Source organism: Gracilinanus agilis, chromosome 1 (genome assembly GCF_016433145.1).
Source record: "Gracilinanus agilis isolate LMUSP501 chromosome 1, AgileGrace, whole genome shotgun sequence".
In the NCBI taxonomy this organism is placed as follows: Eukaryota; Metazoa; Chordata; class Mammalia; order Didelphimorphia; family Didelphidae; genus Gracilinanus; species Gracilinanus agilis.
In genome coordinates, this window is record NC_058130.1 from 539,807,750 (window position 1) to 539,819,949 (window position 12,200).

The following is a 12,200-nucleotide window of genomic DNA, read 5'->3' on the forward strand; positions in this document are numbered from 1 at the left end:
TTTTGGCCTACCGCCCCCTTTCCAGAAAAAATATTACTTAGCCCCCTGGAAATTAATTTTTAAAAAATGTTAATAGCAATTAATAGGAAAGATAAATGCACCTGTGGCCATCACTGCCTCCCCTGGATCGTTGCAGCACCCACCAGGGGGCGGTAGAGCCCACTTTGGGAATCACTGCTCTAGACTGTTCTGCATCATTGCATTACTGTTAGTAGAGAAGTCCATTATATTCCACAGTGTATCAGTTTCTGTGTAAAATTTTCTCCTGGTTCTGCTCCTTTTGCTGGGTATCAATTCCTGGAGGTTGTTTCAGTTCACATGGAATTCCTCCAGTTCATCATCCTTTCAGCACAACAGTAGTTACCAATAGTCCTGATAATTTTCATCTGATAATTTTCGTCTTATGAGATAGTTTAAGATCTGGCACTACTAGATCTCCTTCTTTTACATTTTGTCATTAATTCCTTGATATTCTTGATCTTTTGTCCTTCCAAATAAATTTTGTTATTTTTTTCTAGCTCAATAAAATATTTTTTTGGTAATTAAATTGGGATAGCATTGAATAAATAGATTAGAGTTGTCATTTTTATATTGTCTCTGCCCACCCATGAACAATTAATATTTCTCTAATTATTTAAAGTTGACTCTATTTGTATAAAAAAGCATTTTATAATTATGTTCATGTAATTCCCAGGGTTTGTTGTGGCACATATACTCCAAGGTATTTTAATGCTGTCTATGGTTATTTTAAATGGGATATCTCTTACAGTCTCTTCTAGGTGTGGGGAGCCTTTGGTTGAAAATTTGGAAGAGGGATGTTTTTTTTAGGGGGAAAGGTCATGAGTTCTGTTTTAGATATGCTGAATTTGAGACATGTTTGGGACATCTATTTTGAAATGTCTATTAAGTAATTGGTGATAATGTGTTATTGATGTGTTATTGAAGGACAGAGAAACTAGAGTGTATATATAGATCTTTCTATATAAAATTTCCATAGAGAGATTATAATTAAACTTGTAGAAGCTGATGAGTTCAGAGAGTGTATATATAGAGAAGAGATGACCTCATTATTTAAGGAACACCCACAATTTGTGTTTGTGTGTGTGTGCCTGTGTGTGAATTATACTATCTATTCAGATGACTCAAAAATTTTGTAAGTATATTATTTGTGCCTTCAAGTCATTGATAAGTATTTTGAGCAGAATTTTGGATTCTTATGGTTTTGAAGAAAAATCTGGTAAACAAATGAAAAATCATTTTATTAAGTGCTTCCATGTGTCATACTAAGTGCTGGGGACATAAAGTAGAAAAGTGAGATAGGAAAGGATGGTTCAGCTGCAGAGCTGATGGATGGCCCTTGTGTAGCAGAGTAAATGGTAATTCTGGGGGGGGGTCTAACAGCTATTGTGGGCTATCTGCCTAATTGATGAGCAAGTCCAATGCATGATGGACCTTAGAGTACTGGGGAAGGGTGGACAGTAAAGCCTTGTGGTCCTTTATCTTGCCCTGCAGATTGGAAGTTGATGAAATTGATGACTCCCTGGGCAGAGGGAGTTGTGAATGTCCCACAGCTGAGGCTAGACAGGGTTAGGGCCACATGGCAATGGAAAGAGCCCTAAGGGTCAGATTAGAAGAGAGAGGTTCTTCCAGGGCTCCTGCATTAAAAGGCGGTATTGCAAACATTTTATAAGTATGTTATTTGTGCCTTCCAGATACCCTGAGAGAGGCAAAAGGAAAAAGAGCATTGACAGGAAGGGGTGGGAAGAGAGAACCCATTGGGATCTGGGTAGTGACCCATCTTCAGGAAAGGGGAGAAGAACTTCTCTCAACCTGGTCTACTTTGACCTGCCTGATAGTTGCTTGTTGTGCTCTCATTTTCTTTGCAATTTGCATACTAATAATTATTTTTTTGCTGTAGTTTGGTGGTCTCAGAATCTGTGGGGCAGAAATTTTTAGATTTCTCTTTGTTACACTTCTATTGATTTGTTCATTTGAGTCATTTATTTTTGTAAAATGGGAAGTTATCTCCAACAATTTATTGAAATATTATAAACATTTTTCATTTAAAATGTGTTCTGTATGATTATAATTCTCAGTTTCCTTTTCCTGGATATGTCCTTCAAACCATAACTTTGTCTTACATTGTTTCCAAATAGTTTTCCAGGTCAGTTATTTTTTGAGCTTGCTTTTCTATTTCAATAGCAGTTTATGCCATTCTTTGTTCTCTTATGTTTATTCTGCTTTTTATTGCATCTAATGAAAATTTTAGGGCTGCTATGTAACAAAAAAGTGGTCAAAATCATTTGAGAATTTTTAGTTTACTATCAAATCCAGCAAAGCTGGGTTAATTCTGAGACTATTTGCAGATAAAATCAGTTTCTTTTCATTTCAGAAAGAACATCTTGTCTCAGTAAAATTCTTTTGCCTTTTTTATAATCAAATCCATTTATTTCGAGTAAATTCTTCTGTTTGTTCAAGAAATAACATTTTCTTCTCTCTTTAACCTAATATTTATGTCATTTTTCTTTGTTTTTAAATACATCTTATCATTGATCTATTTGGTTATAGGATAAGGTATGAAGTGAATAAACAAGCAAAAAAGTATTTTAAGCAGTTACTAGTCAGTTGGTTAGTCAATCAATAAACATTTATTAAGTACCTACTATATGTTAGATGCTGTGCTAAGCACTGGGTATACAAAGAAAAGTAAAAAACAGATCCTACTATCAAGGAATTCACATTCTAATGGGGAAACTATGCAAATAACTATGTACATAAAAGCTACATATAGAATAAACTGGAGATAACAGGGAAGGCTTAGAATTAGGAGGAATCAGCAAAAGCTTCCTTTAGAAGGTTAGTTTTTTCTGGGACTTGAAGGAAGCTAGAGGCAGAGATGAGGAGGAAAAGCCTACCATGCATGGGGACAACCAATAAAAATGGCCAGAAATCGGGCAATGATGTATATTATTTGAGGAATGGAAAAGATGCCAATATCACTGGTTCACAGAATAAATAGTGGGATTTAAGATAAAAGAAGACTGGTGAAGTTTGGATATAGTAGGTTATGAAGGTGCTTGTGAATACCAAATGATTTTATATTTGATCATAGGTGATAGGAAACCACTGGAGTTTATTGGGATGAATGGGTGGTGATATGATAAGACCTGTACTTTGGGAAGATCACTAACGGCTGAGTGGAGGATGGACTGGAGAGGAAGCCCTCGTAGTAGAGAGGCCAAACAGCATTTTATTACAGTAGTCTAGGTGCCGGGTGACGAGGGTCAGTACTAGAGGAATGGTTGTATTGGAGACACTGGATTAAGGTATCAATGATAAAAACACAAAATCAAGGCAGTTCTTGCCCTCATTTATTTTTTCTCCAATGTTTAGTCATCCATTTATCAGGTACTATCTTTTTGTATACATTTGATTGTTTTTTGGACCTCAGTTCTGTTTCATTAATGCATTTTTCATATCAGGAGATTAATATGATAGTTTCTAATTTTATTTTAAGTGTGTTTATGTTCAAGTCTCTCAGTTGTTCCTTTCTACTAGTAGCAGACATTTTTGCCTATTTTCTTTATAAATTTTGTTATTTTATTCAGTTTTATAAAATAGCCCATTAGTATTTTGCTAGATTTTTTTATACCCATAAAATCAATTTAGGGCATTTTTGACTCATTTCCTTCCATTCTATCCTGATACAAGGGATTTCCTTCTTATTTTTCTTATTTAACTTATTTCAGAAAATTTTTAAATAATTTTAAAGAAGCATGTAGCTTGGTAAGCTATTACCACACATTTATGGTGTTTTTGTCATTACTGTAAATGGTATTTTTTAAAAAAAGTTCCTTTTGGAATTTTTTGATAGTGCAGAAGAATGTGGTTAATTTTTTTGTGTGACCATATCTTTAATCTTGCTATCTTTCTGAGCTTATTTATCTCAGTTTTGTCATTGAGACTGTTGGTTTTTCTCTATATGCAATGTGGTCATCTGCAGAGTTGAACTGTATTAGTATCATGATAGGATAGATTCACATCTCACTGGAAGAATCTTTTTATTTCATAAAATCATAATTTAGAAGGTACTTTAGACATCACTTAGTTTTTCAGTCCCCTAATTTTACAGAGGAGGCAATGAGATTTAGAATTCAACTTTTCCAAAGTTATGCAGTTAGTAAGAAACACCAGGTAGTCTGAACTCTAAATTCAGTAGCATCTTTACTCATTTCATGCTATTTGATCTTTTATTGAAGGATTGCTGCTATACTATTTGAAAAAATATTTTAATGGGTTTCTTTCTTTTTTTTCTTCTGAAAAAATTTTAAGTCACATTCCAATATTTTTAATTTTTTTTAACATATCAATTGTCCATCTGAGTTGGTACTGGGCTTTTCTTGAATTTTTCTTTATGCTGCTTTGCCATATTTCTCCAGTAGGTCTTCCCATATTATTCAGCATAATTTTAAAATATTGTCAGAATTTTTCTCTAGTTGCTTATTGCCTTTGAGCAGATTTTTTTGTTCTTTTTTGAAAAGATTTTGGCAGTTTGGAGTATTTTGTAGAGTCTAGTGGGACCTATTTACCTTTTGTTTATGTCACTATCTTCCTGCAATTCTAGTAACTGTATATTTTAACTTCTCAAAATTTTAAAGTTGCTTGGAAAGAAAATAAAACATAGCCCAGAGAGACCTGAATCCAATTCTCAGCCTCTATTTAATCAACTGTCTGTTGTCATATCTACAAAATTAAGATAATTCTATTTTCTTTTGTCCTTTCTTAGGATCCCCTAAGATAACATATATTCAAACATGTTTAGCTCTTTGGGGGGAAAAAGACATTTTTTAAATGTTCTTGTAGTATCAACTTGTTTTGTTCTTATAACGGGAACATTCTTTATTATTTTATTTAGAAATGAGTACAGAAGCAGAACAACAACTTCTCCATAATGCCAGAAATGGCAACACTGAGGAAGTTAGGAAGCTCTTAGGAAGCATGGAGAGAAAGGAAGTGGTTGCTAATATTAATTGCAAAGGTAAGTTGGATTAGATTCTGCTTTTCTACATGAACTTTTCCTTGCTAGTCACTGTTATTTGGCATAATAATATTAATTTCCCTAAGATGATAAATAGTTTGTAGTAACATTATAATCTGTATTTGCCTTCTCTTATATGCTAGAAGGATTCTTTGTAAAATATTTTAAGTATCTCTCTTCATCCATTCTATTAATAAATGGACATGCATTTCAAACCCTTATTGAATCTATTCTCTACATGTTCTGAACAATGTTTACATAAGCCTCCTGTCAAGAACATTTTCCATTTTCTAGGGCAGCATAATTACTGAGATTCAATATCTAAAAAGAATTTGTGAACTTCCTCCTACCTCTGACCTGGGCCTTTGTGACCTGAGATTTTTATTAAATTGATTTCTCTACTTTCAATCCCTGACAGGGAGTGATGTACCCTGACATTTTATGGTGTTCCCAGGCAGTTTACTGTTACCAAGCACTAGAATGTCATTGTAGGGGCTTTTTGCCCTTTTTTCTCCCTGTAATTGTGATTTGGCTTTGTACTTCTTTCCTTACCATAGTTTATTCATCTGGGAAGGTGTTCAAGTAATACCACTGTAGCCACTGTACTTGTCTACATTTCTTCAGTTGCTACAGGAAACATTCTATACCAAATAAATTCTCTCTGAATAACATTTTGAAAAACACACAAAAGTGTATTAGGAATATTTAAACAAAGGTATCCAGCCAGAGTTATTGTATATCAATTCTATACAAAAAAGACATCTTCATTAAATAAATAATACTTGAGGACTTCGAATGATAGAATTTCAGAAATGGAATTTATCTTAGATCATTTAGTTTAATCATTTCAATAAGCAAAAAAATTGAGTTTCGTAGAAGTTAAGTAACTCATTCAAAGACACACAGATAATTAGTAGGTCAGTGACTAGAATCCAGATCTCTTGATTCCTGGCCCAATATTTTTCATGCTCTTTATGACAATTTTTTTTTTTTGCTTTTCTTTTTTTTTTTCCTTTTGGATCAGATATGTAATTTCACTGGTATAGAGAATTACCTGGGGGCAAATTCCTTCTACTAATGAAGGGGACTTGCCCAGGGTCACACACTCAGAATATAGCAATATATGCTTAATAGATTTCATTATAGTGTGTATTACAAGTGTGGCTAAGAAAAATTTGGAAAAATCATTATAGTGATAACTTTGTTATCTAGAAACAATTGTTAATACAGTTTTTATGAATGTAAGATTCCTCATTCCATAGTTTGTGTTCTGATTACATTTCTAGGGAGAAGTAAATCTAATTTGGGTTGGACTCCTCTTCATCTGGCATGCTATTTTGGACACAAACAAGTGGTGCAGGATTTGTTGAAGGTATATTTGATTTAATTTTAAAGACTTATGCTCAATAGTTTGTAATAAATATCATTGAAATACCCTTAAAGAAGGGGAGTAAAAATGGATTTTAATCAGTTATAGTATTAGCAATTGCTTTTGTAAAAAGTTTATTACAAGATGTCTTATTGTTCTATACTAGTAATTCAAGATTATCCACACTTGGTTAATTCATATTTAATTTTTCTATTCCTTGAGTTTGAAATTAATAACTTTTATTGTATGAAACTAATTTAAAACTTCTAAATATTTTTGAATACCAAAACATTTTCATGATTTCTACAAATGTCCCCATAGTAATTAAAGGAGATGTAATGTTTTTTTTAAATACTGCAAACCTAGTATTTAAAGCAAACACTGGAGGTGATTTCTTAAAAATGTAAAGAATTAAAAATTGCAACAATCAACATTTATTGGGCATCCCAGTTTTTTAAAGTAGAAGAATTTTGTTTCTGTTTTCTGCTTTTAGAGCTAAAGAAAACTCAAGTTGTACATTCTATTTCTTTTGTTTTTATTCAGTGAGTTAACTTTGGTAAGAATATATAGTGCCAATACAGTATTTCTTTCATTTGTGAAATATTTGATCCATAAAAGTCCTACTCTAGTATCACTTTATGGTGTGGATGCAACCTTAGTTTCTCAAAAGCTGTCAGCTGAGTATAATCGCAGGCAAATTCTAACATGTTCAAAAGGGTTTGAATATGGTACTAACAGCAAACTATTTTTGAGGACCATTTTAGCCAAGCATTAAGATACTTATCACTCAGAGACTGGCCACTTAGTGATGAATTTTTTGACCATCACAACCTGGTAGAAACAAAGAAAAAGTACAAAATTACTCTCATTTCCGGGAGCCTTTCCTTATCTATAGTGACAATAGCAGGAAAAAGATGCTAAGAATCATCTAGTTTTTAAGCCAGTGATAAACTGCTTCTTTCTTGGTTCTCTCAATGTAAGTTCCTTGTGTAGCCAACATAGAATCAACATACCAGCAGTTGGAAGTAAGGAAGATTGGGAAAAGGGTGGGAAAGGTCCCCCTGCAGAAGGTGAGCTTTGAACTTAGCATTAAAAGAAGCCAGGGAAGCTGGGACTCAGAGTTGAGCAATAAAAGATGTTTATTAGAAGCAGCATAAACATTACTAATGAGATCTATCTCTAGAAAAGAAGGTGACTTGTCATGGAGCAAGAGTTTAGGAAAACAAATCAATAACCTATATTCTGCATTGTTAACCACATATCAGGTAACCCGAGAAATCTGTCTTTTAAGCTTTTCATCTCTTCTTTCATTTTTCTTTTTTGTCTTAAATTCAGAACAGCCTGTTTAAGTGCCTGTAGCCTTCTAGGCATTGGGAATACAATGAACAAAAACAACTTAATTGCTTCTTTAAAGAATATTAGACCCTAATGGAGTTGGGAGGATCAGAAGTTCATATAGATAAGTTGAACAAAGGACAGAGCTACAGTGCTTTAAGAAAATTTGAGAAGGGATGATCAGGGAAATCTTTAATGAGATGGCTTTTTTGAGCCATGTCTCTCTCTCTTTTTTTTAAATTTTATTTTTTAGAAAACAATTTTTTCCATGGTTACATGATTCTCGTTCTTATTCTCTCCTCCCCAACACCGCCCCCCCCCCCTTAGCCAATGTGCATTTCCACTGGTTTCTTCATGTGTCATTGATCAAGACCTATTTCCATATTATTGATAATTGTACTAATTTTTTTAAATAAACCCTTACCTTCCTTTTTGGAGTCAATACTGTGTTTTGGCTCCAAGGCAGAAGAGTGGTAAGGGCTAAGCAATGGGAGTTAAATGACTTGCCTAGTCACACAGCTAGGAAGTGTCTAAGGCCAGATTTGAACCTAGGACCTCCCATCTCTAGGCCTGGCTCTCAATCCACTGAGCCACCCAGCTGCCCTCAGAACCATGTCTCTTGACAAAGATACTGGAATGATTTGCCATTGCCTCTCCAGCTCATTTTACAAATGAAGAACTGAGGCAGGTAGAGTTAAGTGTCCAGGGTCACAAAGCTAGGAAGTGTCTGAGAACAGATACCTCAACTGTGTTTTAGAGAAGGAATATATAAAAAAGCATAGATGAGAAAAGAACATTGATTCCAGGCATAGGAAGTAGCATATAGGGAATGCATAGAAGTGAGACTAAGGATAGGATTAGGAAGAGTTAGTAATCCTGTCTATTTTGACTACAGTATAAAATACATGAAAAGAAATATAGTAAAAAAGTTAATCCTTAAAGGTAAAATGGAGCTGAAGTGCAAAGGGATTTAAATTCTAGCCCAAGGATTCTCTCTTTTATTTTAATTTTATTTATTTAAATATGTTTTATTTTTTAATTTTAAAAATATTTTTCCATGTTTGCATGATTCATTTTCTTTTCCTCCTCTCTTCCCCTCTCTATTTTATTTTATATGAAATAGAAGCCTTATTGTTGTCTTGTCATTTGCCAGGACATTTGTTTACTATAAAAGAGTGAAACAAAACATTTTATTTGCTAAACCAAAGTGCTTTCTTAAAAGCTTTCCTTGAACAAGGTTTCTCCCATGAGTATGTCACAATTATGTGTCTTTGCAGAATGCAACAACACAAATGACCTTGTTTGACAACTCTCTGATCAATTAGCAGCTAGTTGGCTCAGTAAATAGAGAACACTGGACCTAGAATCAGGAAAACCTGAGTTCAGTCTGTCTCAGTTTTCTCATTTGTAAAATTGTATAAGCTTAAGTAGCACATATCTCCTAGGATTGTTGTGAAGATAAAATAAGATTTGTAAAATGTTTGAAACCCTAAAGTGCTTTATAAATTATATCTAATAATATTATCGTCATCAAGTGTGATATTAAGCTGAGACATCCTCATGAACGTGTTTGTCACCATCAGGAAGGAGATAGAGCTTAGAGTCCAAGTCAAAAAAAGGATTTCCCTTTAAGGTGGTGAAGTCTTACAGATGCTCCTGACACTGTATTTTATGACTCATGCTTTGGAACACTGCAGAACCTCTTTGATGAGAGCCATAATTATACAAAAGAGTTTGGCCTAACTAGCCTAATTAGTGAAGGAAGAAACCAAGTCAGTGAAGAAAGTCCATTATCCAGATGATAATATGAAATCTATCAATTGAGTTTTTTCCTTTATGTGTATGTGTATAAGGATAAATATATCTTTATAGAAAGATAAATCTCTCTGGGATGGTTACTATAAATGGATGATGAGTTGAGCCTAGAATATACCAAGAAGAAGAGAAAAGTAAATTGACATTGCCTTTGAGAAAAGGCAGAATTCTTTTAATGACTCCAACTTCATCCCTAAAACTAATGACTATCTTTTAAATACCACCACTTTTCCAGTGTTGTCATGTGACCATGTATTATGGAATATTACAGTCTCTTTGGATTTGAAATTGAAAAATCACCCTAAGGGTAATGGAACTGTGCATGGTGGATGTAAGCAGGTGATAGCACCTCAGTAACAATGAATTTCAAAGGAGAAATGGCATAAAGTATTCCAAAGAGCTGTAGCACTTAACAGAGGAATGACAACTCTTCTATCAGTGTCCTTTGTAGTGTTAAGAGAAAGCAAGTTGGATGAGTGACTTCTGGGGAACATATGGAAGGCATATCTGTCAAGTCACAACAAAGTAAGCAAGTGAGTCAGGGTCCCAGCCTACAGCATTAGCAAGAATGCCCATTTCAAATTCACAGGCCCATTGGAGTGTTTGAGAAGAAATAGCCAGTCACTGAATGATTTTGAGTAGGAGAGGCATGTGATCAATTAAGAGCATAATTTGGCCTGAAAAATAACAAATTGAGTTTCTGCTTTGTAATTTATTTGTTGTGTAACCATGAAAAAAATCACTTTGCCTCTCTGAGCCATAGTTTCCCTCTACAAAATGACAGGTTTAGACTAGATTATTTTTAAAGTCCTAATCCCTATTAGAGGCAGGGAGACTACTTATGCATGTAGTAGTTCACACTCCTAGATCTGAATTAGAACAATAGCGGACTGAATAGAGAAAAGGTTATGAAAATTTATAATTATATTTCATATAATTGTTTATTTTTGTAAACCTACTTATTTTTATAATCCTATGTATTTCATTTTATGAATTTAAAATATTTTTCTGAGAAGTTTCTGTAGGCTTCACCAGATTGCCAAAGGATCAATGACACAAACAAGGTTGAGAAGCCCTGGTCTAGAAGGACAGACACTTTATTATAGGATAATTGAATGCTGTGTTTATATTTTCTTTTCTCTAGTCCCCTGGATTACTTTCTTTTATTTTTTAATTTTTATTTTGAATATTTTCCCCTAGTTACATGTTTCATGTTCTTTCCCTCTCCCCCAAGCCCCCCTAATCCCCCTTAGCCAATGGACAATTCCACTGTTGTTGTTTTTTTTTTAAACCCTTGTACTTCGGTGTATTGTCTCATAGGTGGAAGATTGGTAAGGGTGGGCAATGGGGGTCAAGTGACTTGCCCAGGGTCACACAGCTGGGAAGTGGCTGAGGCCGGGTTTGAACCTAGGACCTCCTGTCTCTAGGCCTGACTCTCACTCCACTGAGCTACCCAGCTGCCCCCTCCACTGGGTTTTACATGTATCATTGGTCAAGAACTAATTCCATATTATTGATAGAGTTACCGTTTAGTGTCTTTATCCCCAATAATATCCCCATCAGCCCCTGGATTACTTTCTATCCATGGTGTGTGTTCTTTGACTTCTAAAGGCCACCAAACCTTTAGTGACACCCTATGTTGAGATTGTTATTTCCTTTTATCTCTGTACCTGTTGAAATTCTGCAGTTCTTTAAACCCACAGGTTATGTCATCCTTAAAGATTTCCCTTGTAGTAGTGAATGAGCTTTTCTTCCTGATAACTCAAGTAGCACTACTAGAAATCATTTAGTCCCACTTCCCCATTGTACAGATGAGGTAATGGGCCCAGAGTAAGTAAGTGGCAGAGACAGAATTCAAATGTAGGTTCTATGATTCCTAATCCCGTGTTCTTTCTATCACTTTACCATACTAACTGCAACGTGCTGTGGATGGTTTAGTAAATGGTTGTGGAATTGAATTATCCTGACTCTTGCTTATTTATCGAAGCATCAGAATTTTATTTTTTATTTTCTAGGCTGGTGCAGAAGTAAATGTATTAAATGACATGGGAGACACCCCACTTCATCGTGCAGCATTTACAGGGCGAAAGGTAAAAATAGTTTGTGTGCTATGTGTGTCACTCCATATGCACACACAGAAGTATGTGTATGTATTTATATTTATGATGTATGTATATAATGTAAATATGAACCTTCCAAATGTAAAAAAATTTGGAACAGAAGATATGGTTTTAAGATTGTATATTATACCTAAAGACTAAAAATAAGGGTTGATATCTATAGATGGGAAGAACTCTTAAGCTAATTCATTAGTCAGTATTCTTTTCCATAGTTAGAGAATAATACAGTTAAAACACTTTAGAATTTGTTCAATCTACCCTCCCAGTTAATGCAATATAGCACCTATGACAGATGATCAGTAAGTCTTTGAATATTTCTAGTGATCAGAAGTTCATTTCTTCTTGAGGCCATACCATTCCTAGTTAGAATTAATTCATAAAGTGTTTTTTCTTATGTCGAGGGGGAAATTTGACACTTTTTGGTCCTAGTTTTGCTTTCTATAACAATACAAACCAAATTTGTTCCCTTTTACATAGCAACCGGCAAAATTTTGAGGATAACTATCATATTTACCATTTATCA

At 34.3% G+C, this 12,200-nt stretch overlaps 1 protein-coding gene across 1 annotated transcript in view; it reads left to right on the forward strand.

Annotated features, from left to right (window-relative positions):
• OSBPL1A (oxysterol binding protein like 1A) overlaps nt 1–12,200 on the forward strand; it is a 323,698-nt gene that overhangs the window by 13,033 nt on the left and 298,465 nt on the right. The window contains exons 2-4 of the mRNA XM_044666526.1: nt 4,916–5,038; nt 6,325–6,410; nt 11,573–11,647. Coding sequence (XP_044522461.1) covers nt 4,918–5,038; nt 6,325–6,410; nt 11,573–11,647 — 282 coding nt within the window. The 5' untranslated portion in view covers nt 4,916–4,917. The remainder of the gene's footprint in view (nt 1–4,915; nt 5,039–6,324; nt 6,411–11,572; nt 11,648–12,200) is intronic.